This window comes from Castanea sativa, chromosome 7 (assembly GCF_040712315.1).
Source record: "Castanea sativa cultivar Marrone di Chiusa Pesio chromosome 7, ASM4071231v1".
In the NCBI taxonomy this organism is placed as follows: Eukaryota; Viridiplantae; Streptophyta; class Magnoliopsida; order Fagales; family Fagaceae; genus Castanea; species Castanea sativa.
The window spans coordinates 44022014-44039217 of record NC_134019.1 but is presented as its reverse complement, the minus strand read 5'-3'; the positions used below and the strand labels follow the sequence as shown (position 1 = coordinate 44039217).

At 38.2% G+C, this 17204-nt stretch overlaps 1 protein-coding gene across 1 annotated transcript; it reads left to right on the top strand.

Annotated features, from left to right (window-relative positions):
* The first annotated feature begins 4475 nt into the window (after positions 1–4475).
* On the top strand, positions 4476–6960 carry LOC142643603 (SKP1-like protein 1A). Its single transcript, XM_075818290.1, has 2 exons — positions 4476–4905; positions 6490–6960. The coding sequence occupies exons 1-2, from the start codon at positions 4540–4542 to the stop codon at positions 6661–6663; spliced, it is 540 nt and encodes a 179-aa protein (XP_075674405.1). The 5' UTR covers positions 4476–4539; the 3' UTR covers positions 6664–6960.
* The last annotated feature ends 10244 nt before the right edge of the window (positions 6961–17204 follow it).

Below are 17204 nucleotides of genomic sequence, written 5' to 3'. Positions count from 1 at the left end.
AAAACTTGAATTTTTTAGAGTAGGAGTAGAGTAGAGTTAGTTGAAAATAAACTAATTTTGGACCAATTATGCTCCCTTCCAACTTCCTCCCCCTTAATCCAAAAATACCAGTTTTTGCAATCTCAACCATATTAAGTGAGAACTTGATTTTACAAACATCAAATTCCAAAACAAAGCACCAATTCCATGGTGTAGCTCACTGTAGCTCTTGATGACTATAAAAACAGGTGGCTCGAATATTATTATGGCTAACTAGAATAATAACCAGAATTGCTGAGTGCACTGTTTGGTACATATGCTCTGGACTAGCGTGGGCCTTTCTCAGCTGAAAGTTTAAAGAAGACTTACATGAGGTCAAGGTCTGCCAGATGGGTCGAGTCTCATATTCAAAACTGGGCTTTTTGCTCTCTCATTTCACTAGGGTCAAACTTTTACTTCTATTTTTTGAGAATTGTCAAACTTTTTCTTAAGTCGATGAGAAACAGGATTCAAATTACCAGAGAAACTAGAAACAAAATCAATGAAAGAGATACGTGTTACTGGCATTATACATGGGTTGCACAAAGGATTGCATTATATGCTAATTGGATAAGTACTATGGACATTGTACTAATTAATTCCTCATCAATTAAAATGTCAAGCTACAATTTTTATGTAAAAACAAAAGAAAACTGTTTCCTGGGGTGCATTAATATTTGGAAAACTATCAAATTAAAATCATGCTAAAAAGTAAAAACAACTATACTCAAATGGGTTCATGACTTCTACTTATAACTGAAGGAAATTGACAAAAATGATATTCATTTAACGAAAGAAAACTGTCAAACAAAATATGGGTTTTATCTTTGGGTCTCAATGAGCCCAATGATTAGACAGGACAATCAGAGCCCACCAAAATTTTAGTGAGTTCAAAATTCATTGCCTTGTTCCCTTATTTGGTAGAATTAGTTTCCCACCCAAAGAAAAAGAAAAGGCAAGAAATGAGAGGTCATAAATATTCACATTGTACTATAGAACCTTTTTTTTTTTTATGAAAGAAATACGTGATATATTTATTAATATTGAATTAGGAAAATTAGACAAAACAAAAAACAAAATATATGGTGGAAGAGACTCCATCCAGATTTATAATGGAAAATATAATCTTGCTCTCTGGGTTAACGCATGTGCAACTATATTGCCTTGTGACCTACATGAAAGAAAGAAGTACTATAGACCTGAGATCATATCTCATCTTTATAATAGATGTGCAGTTTAATGACTAGTCCAGTTGCTTTATATATTATCAAAAAAAAAAATTTTGAGAAAATATATTATCAATATTTGGTTGAATGTCTTAAAGTGGACTTATTATAAGGATAATGTTTGATCCCAAGAAGATGAAGGCGTGAGTACTACTACTGTTGTTGCAATTTTAGTGAACTTAGTTTTATCACAAGTCATAACCTAAAGTTGGAATGGCCCAGTTGATATTTTAGAATTATAAAATGCCTCAGCTAATTTGCTTTTCTATTAAGTAATAAGATGTGTGATACATCATACATGCAGCACCTTTTCTATTAAGTATTCCCTTATCTCATCTCCTTCCCTTATATATGTGTGTGTGTATTTCTCAAAAAAAAAATATATATATATATATATGGGTATAACTACCACTTTAATTTCTTTAAATTGGTAACATTTTTATTGATGAAATTACGTTTTACAACCCTCAAAAGGTGAAGGGTTGGTTCTTATGGAGGGGTGTGCAACTGTGCATGAGTTAGGTTAGGTCGAGTTGAGAAGTTTTTTTAACCCAACCCACCATGGTGGCTTAAAAAAATACAACCCAACCCAACTCACATGAATTGGGTAGGGTTAGACAATTTTTTTAATTACTATTATTATTATTATTAATTTGAATATTAAAACAACACCACTATAAGTAAGAGTAAATTTATAATCAAATAATCATAAGCATAACTCCAAACAAACACAAACTATAAGAAAAAAACTTAGAATTTGGGTTTTATTTAGGAAGAGGGGAAAAATAACAAAATTATAATATATATATATATATATATATATATATTACTTATTTATTTAAATATATATTAAATATAGGTGGGTCAGGTCGAGTTAGATGGATTTGTAAATCTCATAACCCAAACCCAACCCACTGTTAAAACAATTTATGACCCAACCCAACCCACCATCCCTAAAAACTGACCCATCCCAGTGAGTTGGGTCAATTTTGGCTGGTTCATTGCACACCCCTACTTGTTATTAAGAAAAAATGGAAGGAAAAAAATAATTAAAAAGTGGGAAATGTGTTGGGTTGGGTGTGAGGGAAAGGGTGCAAATAAATATATTAAAAAATAGAATAATTATATTTGAATAATGCTCCATTTACAATATTTTTTCTACAAATTGTAGGTAGTAAATTATTATTGATTTTAGTTTAAGTTACTACTAACATAAAATTTTTACTCACCAATAAGAACGTGCTATCTAAAATTTGTTTATAAAATTATTATGAAATCATTTTCCCTTTCTCTTATGTGTATCTATTTCTCAAAAAAAAATTATTGTAAAATTATTTTGTATTTTTTAATAATTTTCCAAACACTCGAGTTTTTCCCAAAAAAACACTTTTTGACAATTTTTACTAAATGCTTTGCTTAAAAAAAAAAATCAATTTCATACTGTATTTTTTAAAACCACAATTTTTTCAAAAAGCCTAACCAAACTCACCTTAAAAATCCTTAAAATAATACAATTTTTAAAAATCCTATGTACAAAGGAAAAAATAAAATGCGTAAATGCACTTTTAGTCCTTACATTTTGACCCGATTTCTATTTTAGTCCCTACATTTTATTTTTATCACTTTTAGTCCCTAAAACAATTAACACGTGACATTTAAGTCCTTACCGTCACCCAACTAATAGAAAATGCTGACGTGGCTAATGGTACAGTAAAATAATAATTAAAAAATCTATTTTGACATTAAAAAATTGCCACATCAGAATTTAAATTAATAAAAATAATTTATTAATTTTAATTAAATGAAAAAATTTTAAAACAAAAAATCAAGCCCACCCGCTCAAAATACCAAAATTCCAGATCACAACTCTTTGAAACTCTTCTGTCTCAATAGTGCTGGTGGGTTTTGTGTGTGATTTTGTTTGTACTTGTTTCTTTTTCTTTTTGTTTTTCTTCCCCAAATCGTCTTTCAGTTTCTCCGTTTCTTTTTCTTTTTTGTTTTTCTTCCCCATATCGTCTCTCAATTTCTCTTTCTTTTTTGTTTTCTTCTTTCTTCTTTCTTTTTCTTCCCCAGATCGATCTCTCAGTTTCTTTGCCTTCATTCTTTGCTTCTCTTCTTTCTTCTTCTTTTTCTTCTTTCTCCCTCTATCTTGGTGCTTAGCCTCAAACTCTCTTTATCTTTTGATTTTGCTCAAACCCAAACCTATGTGCCTCAAGCTCCTCTCTCAAATCAATGGGTCTCTCTCTTTGGTATTTTTTTTGTGGGTTTCTATGCATATGGTGTTGCCGACTTGCCGTGGTGAGGTGGAGGGCGTGAGTTTGTGGGGATTGGTGTGATGGAGGTCTGAGTTTGTGGAACGGCATGGTGGAGAGTGTGGGTTTGTGGTGATCGGCGTCCGTGGTGGAGTTTTGGTGGCTAGATTAAAGTTTCGTGGTGGGTTTCAGTGGCGAGATTGGAGTTTGGTGGTGGGATTCGTTCACAAATTGGAGTTTGGTGATAAGTTTTGTTCTCAGATCAAAGAGGATTGGCACCGAACTAGCTGAGTTTTTTTTTAATCAGATTTGGGTGGGGTAGTTTGCTCCGATGGGTTTGTGTGGGTAGTGGATGAGTTTATTGTTTTGGATTTGTGGTAGATAGTTAATGGTTTTGTTGCAGATTCCGGTGGATTTATGGTTGTGATTTGAGGCCAGTCACGGGTTGGAGTTATTTGTGGTTGTGATTTGTGTTCTTGAGTTCTTTCATTCTGGGTTGGAGTTCTTCTTTTCTTCTTCGTGTTCTTCCTGAGTTTTTTTTTTTCATTTAATTAAAATTAATAATAATTTTTTTAATTTAAATTCTAACTTGATAATTTTTTAATACCAAAATAGATTTTTTTAATAATTATTTTACTGTGCCGTTAGCCACGTCAGCAGTTTCTGTTAATTGAATGATAGTAAGGACTTAAATATCAAACGTTAATTGATTTATAGACTAAAAATAATAAAAATAAAATGTAAAAACTAAAATAAAAATCGAATCAAAATATAAAAACTAAAAGAGCATTTACGCCAAAATAAAAAGCTCCAAAGTCAAAACCGAAAGGATAAAAGATTAGTATTAACTTAACTATTAAGTACACATCACAAAATGCTGACTTCTTTAAAAAAAAAAAAAATACACAACCCCAAAAACCACACGCCGCCTCAGTTTCTTAAGCCCCACGCCTCTTCTTTATAAATACTGCCCTTGACTCTTTCACCTTCTCATCCCAACACACTACGGCTCTCTAGCTCTCTCTCTATCTGTGAAAACAACAATGGCGTCGTCTTCAACAAGCGTGGTGGTGAGTAACAAGGAGAAGGAGAACGAGAACACGAAGAAGGTGACCCTGAAAAGCTCAGACGGCGAGTCCTTTGAGGTGGATGAGAGGGTGGCCATGGTGGCACAGACCATAAAGCACATGATCGAAGATGAGTGCGCCAACAATGAGATACCATTGCCAAACGTCACCAGTGGCATTCTTTCACGGGTCATCGAGTACTGCAAGAAGCACAAAGAGGCTGCTGGCGAGTCTGAGCCCTATGTGACCTCTTACACTTCCAACAGTACCACCGACCCACTCGCTGAATGGGACACTGAGTTCGTCAAGGTTGACCAGAACACTCTCTTCGACCTCATTCTGGTCCGTACTACACCTTTCGTTCCTTTTTCAAAGTACCCTTTTGGCGATTCTTTCTGCTTTATTTTACTGCTTTCATTGATTGTTTGTGTTGAGATTTTTTTTTTTTGGTTTGTTAATAGTTTAATATTTTTTTTTAAAAAAAAAGTTTGTTTCTTGAGTTTCTGTTTGGATCTTGAGAAAACAAGAGGGTGACAAGGAAAAAAGATTGGAACTTTACCCATTACTAGCGTTCTTTTACCTATCAGCAAGGAAGTAAAAAAGATTGGAACTTTAAGTACAGTTATGTTTAGTTTTTAGTTTTGGGGTTTTCAATGAGCAGAATGTTTTCTCTTGCCCTTCATTATGCTTTAGTCCTCGGGCTTATTATGCAATCTTTGTTCTTGTTGTTGTTTAAAAAAAAAAAAAAAGATTTTTGTTCCGGATCTCTGTTTGGATGCTGAGAAAACAGGAGGGTGAAATGGAAAAAGGCTGGAAATTTGAGTCCTGTTATGTTATACTTTTCAAATGAAAAGGGTTTTTGTTTTGGGTTTTCAATGGACTGATTGATATTTTGCCCTTCATTTTTTTTACTGTTTTTCTTTGATTAGTATGTGTCTTTTTTGTGTGGTTATGCATTGAATAGATTTTTTTTTACTATAGTAATAGTTCTTTCTTATTTTTTTTTAAATTACTAATAATGTGTTTTGATGCTGAGAAAATAAGAGGTGAGAAGGAAAAGAATGGGTTCTTTTTTCTGTTTTGATGCTGAGAAAACAAGTTAAAAAGGTGAATGTTATGTTTGATGATATGCTGATTATCTTGAGCTCTGCCTCTATCTCTTCCATCTTTTTTCTTTGTTATTAAGTTGTGTTCTGCATATATATGTTATGAGATTATGTTGTCAGTCCTGTTGTTCATGATTTTGTTGTGTTATGGTGGTTTCATGAATTGTTTGCTTGGTTGTGGAGATTCAATATAGTTGGGTTTGTTGGTTTAGGTGTTGTTCAGCTCATGGTTATTTTGTTATGAATAGTGAATAAAATGAACATTGATTGAGAGGTAGAAGTTCTATAAATTGTTGCTGATGTCATTTTAAATCCAAAGATTGTTTGCTACAATGGGTAGCAGTTTGATAGTGATGTCAGTGCTATTTGCATTTGGTTTTAAACTTTTAATATGTATGGTTACTTCTTGTTATCAAAGGAATTTAGTTTTATGATGAGAAAACATGTTCTCCCAGCTGTTGATTGTTGACAAATTGTATTTAGAACCTTGAAGTTTAACTGATTACACTTTACTGTCATTGCTACTTGCTATGTAGTCATGCATCCGTATTGTAAAAAACTGAGCAAGCAATGTATGATGCCTGATTTTATAGAAAGGGCTACTAATTTATAACTTAGAATTTCTTGTATTTTATATGCTGTGGTGCAGTTTTTGCTTTAGTAACTTTTGGTATTTGTGGTGTGCATGCCCTTAGTAGGATGTTGTATTGACCAGCTTCATTTATGTTCACTCGTTTGCAAGACATTATTATAATTTTCTCTAATTTTGTATTCATTGTCTTACTTGGTGGATTGGTGTTCCTATTGTTCCAATTTTTAGGCGGCCAACTATTTGAACATTAAGGGGTTGTTGGACTTGACTTGCAAGACTGTGGCAGACATGATGAAGGGAAAGACTCCACAAGAGATTCGTGAGACATTCCACATCAAGAATGATTACACTCCGGAAGAAGAAGCAGAGGTTCGGAGGGAGAACCAATGGGCATTTGAGTGACATATAAAATTGCCCTTCCATCAAGGAATGCCGATGCAATGATAGGGTTTGGTTTTTGTTTTGTATCAAGTAGTAGTAGGCTGAGGACACTAGGATGGGGAAATATTTTCGGTACAAAGCACATACAACTAGACCTTGCATCGAGAATCACTCAGGCCAATTATTTTATATTCCATGCTTTGGTGCGTTGTCTTAATCCTGAAAAATTTTCAGCATTCTCTTAGCCTGTACATGAACAAAAGATTGAAATTTTGGATTAAACATTAATGTTGGAAAAAAAAATAAAGCACCTATAGATTAATGTGTATGTTGGGTTTTGATTTTATAATGCCATCAGATATAGGGTCTTTTGGATCATATATTTTCTGCCAATAGCCCTTGGGATTCTAAAAATTACCCATTGTTATAATTATTTCTCTGCTTTTCACTTGATTGTTAAGGCTAACCGGCCTCGGATAAAGGAAGATATATGGTCAATATTAAGAAAAGTAGTGAATGAAGCTGTTGAAATTTGTTATACTGAAAACTTAAACCTTTTCATTTTTTCATTATTGTGGTCTTTGTTTAGCTAATTATTGTAAGGGCGATTGTTTGAAAAAACATGGAATTTTCTAGTTATAATCGATATTGATTTTTTTTTGAACTTTGGCTATTGAATGAATGTACAGGGGCTGTTTTTTGGTAAGGCAGTACATTCATGACAACCCATGGGACATCAAAGATGTTGGAGGAGCTGTCATTGGTGTTTGTGGCTTCCATTCTAGCTTCTGTGATCTATCTAACGAAGGGTGGCTTGTCTCTTAATATGGGTATAACTTTTTTTTTTCTTGGTTATTGTAAGCTTCGAGTTCATATTATTTAGCTATCATGGGTTGGATAACATTGCTTCTGTTATTTCTTTCTATAGATGTGTTTACAACAATGATCCTAAAACCTGAACTTGTGATTCATTTTATATTAGCTAACCAGGATATGAAAGGGGAACCTTGGACTTTTGACAAACACCTTGTGGCATTGAAAAGGGTCAAAACACTTACAGATTTGAGCAAGCTGAAGTTTGAAACTACTTGTATGTGGGTTCAAGTGCATAACCTACCTATCGGGATTACCTCTACTACTGTGAAGTGCATTGTTTCTGCCGCAGGTAAGGTGTTTGAGAATAGTCCGGACAAGGAGGTGTATGAAGGCAGCAACTTTGTCCGTGTCAGGGTGAGTATTGATATTACTAAACCTTTGTGTCAGGGTAGAAAACTAGCCCTAAGGGATGGGCAAGACAGCTGGGCATGCTTCAAGTATGAGAGAATGCCCAATATTTGCCATTGGTGCGGCAAGCTCACTCACATGGATAGGGAATGTCCAATCTGGTTGAAGGGTAAGCATACTCTGAAGGAAGCTGAACAACAATTTGGGTCATGGATGAGGGCTGCAACACCAAATCTAGCTAGGAAATCAGTGGTTAGGGTGGCTGGTTTTGATGAGAATGATAGTGAAACAGAGGATGGGGGGCAGGACAAGGAAGATGTGCGACAGGGCAGTGGTACTAATCATGAATCCATGGCTTTTTCTCAAGACACAGACACCCAATTTCGGAGGAACAAGTAGTGATACGGGATGATATTGAAGTGGAGGGGACGGGGTCTAAGGAAAGTCTCAATACGCAAGAAGTGGAGGGTGAGCGTGATGAATTGTTGCGGACTGATCCAACTCTAGTTGGAGTGAATACCGGGGGGGCTGGCTCTAATGACAAAGAACCTTCACAGCTGGACTTTGACTCTCAATTACAGGAAATTGACAGGGAAATTGTGAGATTTGATTCAAATGAGGGTGAGTCTAAGGGAGGTGAAGAAAGAGGAAATACTAATATGGGTGGGTATCCAACCCGGTCTGGTACAGAAGAAGTAGTAGGTGTTTTAGTGCTAGTGCAGAAGGGTATATCCAAAGAAGGGAAAAGACTGACTAAAAGTGGATACACACGGTCAATTATTAGAAACCAAACGAAAGGAAAGGGTGCTATCTCCTCTTGTAGCTCTGAGGATGGCAGGAGGGAGACTTCTTTAAAAAGAAATTTTCAAGACCTAGAAGGGGAGGGTAAAGGAGTCAGATTGTAACAAAAAGCAAAGGGGGGTGGATTTTAATGATTTAACGGTGGAGGCTGGGTACCAGCCCCGCCGACAGCAATGAATCTGTTAGCTTGGAACTGCCGGGGGCTTGGGAACCGCCGTGCAGTTGATGAGCTTGGAGATATCATCCAACCAAAAGATCCCAGGATTGTGTTTTTGTTTGAAACATGGTCCTCTAAGGAACACATGGAGTACATTAAATTGAAGCTAAACTTTGATGGTCTATTTACGGTAACAAATGAAGCTAGGGGTGGTGGGTTGGCTTTGATGTGGAAAAATAGTAGTGATGTTTGGGTTGATAGTTTTTCTTCCTATCATAATCTCATGCAGGCTTTTAGAGATGTTCTTGATTTTTGTGGGTTTGTGGATTTAGGCTTTTCAGGCCCGAACTTTACCTGGCATGGGCACCGTAGGGGGGAGTTGATATGGGAGAGGTTGGATCGAGGGGTTGCCAACTATGAATGGCTTGCTCGTTTCCCTGCAAGAAGGATTAGGCACTTGAATAGTTTTACTTCGGACCATCGCCCCATTCTTTTATCTTTGAATCCAAATGGGGAGCATCAAAGATGGCGTCGAAAGCCTTTCCGCTTCGAGGCTATGTGGTTGACTAATTCAGAGTGTAATGGTATTATTTCAAGAGCTTGGGCTGTTGATCAAGAGGGCGCACCCATGCACGTGGTTTCAAAAAAGTTAAAAAAATGTAAGAAGATGCTTACGGCGTGGAACAGTGACCACTTTGGTAACGTGCAAAAAAAAATAAAAAACCTAAAGGAGCGGCTTTGGAGGGTTGAGGCAGATTCGGTTAGATCTGGGGATGTGGATTTGGTGGATCGGCTGAAGAAGGAACTCAATGATCTATGTGCTCAAGAGGAGAGAATGTGGCAACAGCGGTCTCGAGTTCAGTGGCTTCAAAGTGGTGATCAGAATACAAAATTCTTCCGTGGGGTCTCAACCCAACGGAAGAGAAGGAACTTTATAAAAGGGCTGCGTGATGAGAATGGTTTTTGGCAGGAAAATGAGGAGGTGGTCTCAGGTTTGTTGATAGAGTACTATGCCAATTCGTTTACTACTTCCAATCCTCATAACCTTAAACGGATTTTGAATAAGGTTCAACCGGTGGTGACTGAAGAGATGAGGGCTACCTTGGCTAGGCCTTTCACAGTGGAAGAGGTGGAATGTGCTATTAAGGATATGGCTCCGTTAAAGGCCCCTAGTTTGGATGGGATGCCGCCCTTATTCTACCAAACGTATTGGACTGATATTGGTATGGATGTTTCTCAAGTTGTTCTTTCCTGTTTAAATTCTAAATCCATCCTGAAATCTATTAATCATACTTTTATCACTTTAGTTCCAAAAGTCAAAAATTCCGAAAGGGTGTCTGATTTTAGGCCCATTAGTCTGTGTAATGTGATTTATAAGATTATCAGTAAAGTTATTGCAAATCGTCTTAAACCTTTTTTGGATTCTATTGTCTCTGAAACTCAAAGTGCCTTTGTTGCAAACAGGCTTATCACAGATAATATTTTAATTGCTTTTGAATCTTTGCATCATATGAAGAATAGTTGTTCAGGTAAGCAGGGTTACATGGCTCTTAAACTGGATATGAGCAAGGCGTATGATAGGGTGGAGTGGGCTTTTCTAGAACAGATCCTTCTGAAATTGGGTTTCCATGAAGATTGGGTGGCTTTGTTAATGGAATGTATCACGTTAGTGTCCTATTCTATTCTTGTCAATGGAGAGCCCAAGGGTCTCTTTCGACCTTCGAGGGGCTTAAGGCAAGGGGATCCTCTTTTGCCTTATTTGTTTCTTTTTTGTACAGAAGGCTTAAATGCTATTATGAAAGAGGCAGCCTCAAAGGGAGATATTCATGGGTTTTCTATTTGTAGGAATGGTCCGAAACTCACCCATCTATTTTTTGCAAACGATTGTCTTTTGTTTTGCAGAGCCTCATTGACTAAATGTGAAAAAATTCAAGAGCTGTTGGGTTTCTATGAAGAAGCTTCAGGTCAAATGATTAACAAGAGTAAAACTACCCTCTTTTTTAGTAAGAATACTGATGCTCAGACTATGGAGTCTATAAAGATGTCTCTGCGTGTCCTTGCCATTTAGCACTATGAGAAGTATTTGGGGCTGCCCTCCTTTGTTGGTAGAGGGAAAAAAGCATGCTTTACGCAAATAAAGGAGCGGATTTAGGCAAAAATGCAAGGGTGGAAAGAGAAGCTGCTGTCTCAGGCTGGAAAGGAAGTTATGATAAAAGCAGTTGTCCAATCTATACCTACCTACTCTATGAGTGTATTTAGATTACTTGTTGGTTTATGCAAAGACATTGAAGCAATGATCCGGAAGTTTTGGTGGGGGCAAGGAGAGACAAAAAATCCATTGGGTGAAGTGGAGTGATCTTTGTTCGTCTAAGTCTGTGGGTGGAATGGGTTTTAGAGATTTGCAGATCTTTAACAATGCTCTTCTTGCGAAGCAGGTTTGGCGGCTAATACATCACAACAAGTCTTTACTATATAATGTCTTTAGTGCAAAATATTTCCCCGACAATAGCATTTTGGAAGCGCCGGTCCATCCACGATGTTCTTTTGCTTGGAAGAGTATTTTACAAGCGAGGGATGTCATCAATAAAGGGGTGGTGTGGAGAGTGGGGGACGGGGAATCTATCAATATTTGGGAGCATAAATGGTTGCCGGAGCTCCCAAACAACAAGGTGGTCTCTCCAAGACTTGATATGGAGGTTAGTTTTGTGAAGGATCTGTTTGAGGCAGGTAGTAGGGTATGGGATCCAAGCTTGGTGCAACGACTGTTTCTGCCTTGGGAGGCTGATTTGATCTGCAGAATTCCAATGGGTGAGGAGTTCGTTGATGACTTGCTGACTTGGCCTCTCACTCCTACTTGGGATTATAGCGTACAGAGTGCCTATCGTATGTTGGAATCTTCTGTTAGAAGTGTCATTCTAGGGTCATCTTCAGTGGATGGGCAGAGCAAGGTTTGGAAGAAAATATGGAAGATCAAAACCCCGAATCGGATCCGACATTTCATTTGGAGAGCTGCTCGTGACTCTTTACCTACCAAGCAAAACCTCCGACTTCGCCATGTGCCTGTGGAAGATGTCTGTCCTACTTGTGATGAGCACTTGGAGTCCGTCCTTCATTGTTTGTGGCTGTGCGAGCATGCCCAGGTAGTATGGTAGTCTAATTTTATTTTTGCTCAGTTGTACAGGTAGTATAGAAGTTTTTTTGATTTATTGGAGGAAGTTCTGGACAAGGCTTCGGGATTTCAGATTGCTCTGTTCTCGACGATCTCTTGGTGTTTGTGGCAGGGGCGAAACAGGTTGAGGGAGAATCAACCCACTTGGTCGCTGCTGGAGCTGGGTGAGAGGGCTGTCACTTTGGTTCGGGAATTCCTGGACCTGTACAAGCCAGTTGTGTTGCCGAGAGGTCCTGGGGTCCAGGTGGGCTGGTCTCGTCCTCCAGTGGGTGCCTTCAAGGTGAACTATGACGTTGCCTGGTTTGAGAATCTGGGTAGTGCAGGTATTGGAGTGGCAATTAGAGATTCAGATGGGAAGATGATTGCGGCTTTATCTCAAAGAATTCTGCTTCCTTTTTCTGTGGAAATGGCAGAAGCTTTGGCTTCTCGTCGTGCTCTGCTTTTTGCGCAAGAACTAAGCCTCTCTAAAGTGGTGATGGAAGGTGATTGCCTCCGGGTGGTTTCGGCTCTGAATTCCTCGGTTTGCTGCAATACGTTATATGGGAATGTGGTTGAGGAAACCCGTCGTCAAGCTGGTTTGTTTCATTTTTGTAGTTTCTCTCATGTGCGGCGTGGTGGGAATAAGTTAGCCCACGCCCTCGCTAGAAGAGCAGTTTCATCTGCAGGTTTAGATGTTTGGGTAGAAGATCTACCCTCTGAGTTAGAGAGTGTATTCCAATCTGATTATCTTAATTTATAAGAGCTTACCTTTTTATCAATCAAAAAAAAAAAAAAAAAACCAGGATATAAAGAGCATTAAGTGCATTGACTTGGTAAAGGTAAGAATTGGCTAAACGTTGTGCAAAAGATTCCAAGCCGATTCTTACCTTTACCAAGTTAATGCACTTAATGCTCTTTATATCCTGGTTAGCTAATATAAAATGAATCACAGGTTCAGGTTTTAGGATCATTGTTGTAGACACATCTGTAGAAAGAAATAATGAAAGCAATGTTAACCAACCCATGATAGCTAAATAATATGAACTTGAAGCTTTCAAATGACCAAGAAAACTAAAATAAAAGTTATACCCATATTAAGAGACAAGTCACTCTTTGTTAGACAAATCACAGAAGTTGGAATGGATGCCATGAACACCAATGACACCTCCTCTGACATCTTTGATGTTCGTTGTCATGAATGGACTGCCTTACCAAAAGACAGCCCTGTACTTTCATTCAATAGCCAAAGTTCAAAAAAAAATCAATATCTGTTATAACCAGAAAATTCTATATTCTTTCAAACAATCGCCCTTACAATATTTAGCTGAACAAGTACCACAATAATGAAGAAATGGAAAGGATAAAGTTTTCAGTACAACAAATTTCAACAACTTCATTCACGACTTTTCTTAATATTGACCATATATCTTCCTTTATTCGAGGCCTGTTGATCTTAACAATCAAGTGAAAAGCGGAGAAATAATAAAAACAATGGATCATTTTTAGAGCCCCAAGGGCTATTGGCAGAAAGTTTATGATCCAAAAGACCCTACATTTGATGGCATTGTAAAATAAAAACCCAACATACACATAAAACCATTTCTATAGGTGCCTTTTTTTTTCCAACATTAATAAGGTCATAATTGGCAGCTACCTTTTTCCTACACCATTAGTTAATTCTCAAAAATTAAAACTCTGAGAGGATCGCATAAGCGTGCAGTGCATCCAATACATCTTACAAATAAAGTACCAAATAAATCAAGTATATTTTACAAGGCTGGCCTGAATCAACATGAAATACTATTCTCTTTCTTTTAGCATATAAAGGGATTTAGGATTTTTTAAAAAGCCAAATACTAAACTAAAAAGCATAGTCAACAAGTTTATTACCCAAAATTTAAAAATAATAATATAAAAAAAAGGTAAACTACATATTTAGTCTCTAACCGTTACACCATATTTCAATTTGGTCCTTAACTTTTCAATTGTGTCAATTTGGTCCTTAACCTTTTAATACCGTGTCAATTTAGTCTTTGCCATTATATATTAGATGAAAATTGTTTACATAGCAAATAGCCAAAATAAAATTTTAGTTTATTATCACATCAACAGAAGCTAATTTTTATTTTGGCCATTAGACATGTCATTAATTTTCATTTAAAAGATAACTGTAAGGATTAAATTAACACGGTAAAGAAATGTTAGGGACCAAATTGACACAATTAAAAGGTTAGGGATCAAATTGAAATATGGTGTATAGGATAGGGACCAAATACGTAGTTTACCCTATAAAAAATATATGCTACATTCAGGATAAAGAGAAAAAGAACAAAGAAGAATAATAAAAATGAGAATTACAGATTATTCATTTGTGGTTTGCCTTAAATTTAACTTACTCACTTGTGGTTTTATTTTTTACACTTTACCCACATGTGTTTCACTCCGTTACTATTTCATTACTCGCCTCCCAGTCAAACGTTACTCTTAACACATTTTTTTTTATCAAAAACAAAACCCAAAATATATCAAACACTCCTCTCTCTCTCCAAAACACACTCCCATCCACGCGTACAAATTTTCAGCATTTTAAGGTTGTACCAATTTTGGTCAAGTTTGTACCACCTCACAAACCTCATGTTGCAAAAGCAAAAGGACAACAATAGAAGACATTAATCCAATTGAAGTCGAAAGCATGAGGGAATAATCATTATTCGTTAACCCAATAAACAGTGTTGATTTTTTTTAGGGAATAATCCAATTGAAGACAACAATATATATATATATATATATATATATATATATATATATATATATATATATATATATATATATGTGTGTGTGTGTGTGTGTGGGGGGGGGGTAAGATTTATAAAACAAATAGATGGGTTGTGGGCTTGATCAATTGGTACCGGTTTGTTTTTGTCATTGGGCCCCTAAGCCCACGAGCCAGCCTACACTATAGGCGTCCGAGGAGTCGTCCGAGGATGAATGCCTCCTCGGATGGGCCCGGCACGCACCCTTGGATTTGCCAAGAAGATTAAAGGCAGAGTCCTGGAAAAACTATCGGGTAAGAGGGGGATCCAAGTACCCTTTAGAGGCAACGGCGTGGTAAAAATGTCTGAGAAAAAGACTGCTACCTCCACATTAAAGACCCTGCACCTACCTCCCTGGCCGCATTAATGGAAAAACGACCCCTGAACAGTAGAATCAAACTTCTCAGCTATTATTTAAAGACTTGAAGAAGGTGGTAAAATGTGGTAGTCAGTGAGCAGAAAAAGAACTTAGAATTGTAATTTTGGCATAAAAGAGAAGCAACACATAAATCATCCTCGACTTACGTCCAAGAAGGTTCCTTTATTATATTTGTTAATCATTTGTAAAGATTCTAGCGTTCTAGCCTGTTTGCCAAGTTTCCAATACCCTTAAACTGGATTTCAAATACACACTCTACAAATCTTATTGTTTAAGGCTTATTGGGCCTGAGCCCACGTCTATCTTCGGGTCCAGGTGCAATTGTGCACTTACAATTGGTGCCGTCTGTGGAAATCTAGTATTTGAGAAACTGGAACACCATGGCAGGCTTAGGCTCACACCATACAGAATCTCAGGGATCGCAACCTGAAGATCTTTTCGAACGTCTTGAACGCCGGAAGGATCGAGAGGGGAGCATTCACACTGCATATCCTGGCACGAGCCATACTCGCGGTGGAGGCAGTACCGCCCATGAAGATGATGCTAAGGCCATGCAAAGGGAAATAAACCACCTCAAGAAGAAGCTGCGCCGCGTCAGACGAAGGCGTGCTTCACCCCCATCTGATCCTTCTTCTGGGGAATCCTAGGGAAGTAGTTACAGTTCAAGGTCGTGGTCGCCCCCCAGCAAAACTTCCTCTTGCGAAAAGGGTGACCTATCAGGCCGCAGGTGTAGGAAGCTCCCCTCTAGGGGCTTGGAGAACGATGCTATGAGCCAGGCGCTACACCAACTCTCCAAATCGCCATTCTCGTGTAGGATTGAGAATGGGAGGTTCCCCAGGCGGTTCACTCAGCCCACCTTCACCATTTATAGCGGCCGGACAGACCCGGTGGAGCACGTGAGCCACTTTAATTAGAGAATGGCGGTGCATTCTCACAACGAGACCTTGATGTGCAAAGTCTTCCCTTCTAGCTTGGGACCTGTTGCTATGAGATGGTTTAATGGCCTGAAATCGGGGTCTGTCGACTCGTTTAGGGAACTTACCAAAGCATTCACATCACGGTTTATTACATGCAGCAGAGTTCCTCGGCCGTTAGATTCACTTTTATCTATGGCCATGAGGGAGGGTGAGACGTTGAAAGCATACTTCGACAGGTATTGGGAGATGTTCAATGAGATAGATGGAGATTTTGACAAGGTGGCAATTAATACTTTTAAAGTGGGCCTTCCCACTGATCATGATTTAAGGAAATCCTTGACCAAAAAGCCCGTATGGAGTGTACATCACCTTATGAACCGCATTGACGATTACAAGAGGGTGGAAGAAGACCAACAACAGGGTAAGGGTAAGGCGAAGGTTATCCCACAGGAAAGAAGGGATTTCAGGTCGGACAGATATCACAACAATAAGCCGAGGAGAGATTACTCTGGGCAGCTTGGCTCGGTAACTCCTCAGGCTGTTAATACTATATTCTGAGAGCCAGCGCACCAGCTGTTGGAGAAAGTTCGTAAGGAACCCTACTTCAGATGGCCTAGTAAGATGGCAGGGGACCCTGCGAAGTGGAATCAGAATCTCTTATGCCAGTACCACCGGGATGTGGGTCATACCACCGAGAATTTTCGGACTCTCTGGAACCACTTGGAGCAGCTCATTAGCGAGGGGAAATTGAAGCAGCACCTATACCAACGTAACGGGCAAGGCAGTCAGTCTGGCTCTAACAATCAGAAGAATAATTCATCTCGGCCACCTTGGGAATGATAAACGTTATCTTCGCTGCACCTGGCAGGACCAGTTCATGCCCCACCAGAGTGATGGCAGTTTCACACTCTCGGGCCGAGGAGTTAGGCGTGAAACCGAAGAGGCTCAGAGTGAATCTACCCGTTTTGGGATTTTCAGAGGAGGACAAGGCTGGGACCATTCAACCCCATGATGACGCCTTAGTAGTTACTTTGAGGATAGGGGATTACGACGTCAGGAGGGTGATGATTGACCAGGGCAGCGGGGCAGATATTATGTACCCTGACTTATTTAAGGGGCTGAA

Coding starts and splice junctions, on each gene's coding strand:
- LOC142643603 (XM_075818290.1), top strand. CDS start 4,540: ATGGCGTCGTCTTCAACAAGCGTGGTGGTGAGTAACAAGGAGAAGGAG. Junction 4,906..6,489: donor CTCTCTTCGACCTCATTCTG/GTCCGTACTACA, acceptor TCCAATTTTTAG/GCGGCCAACTATTTGAACAT.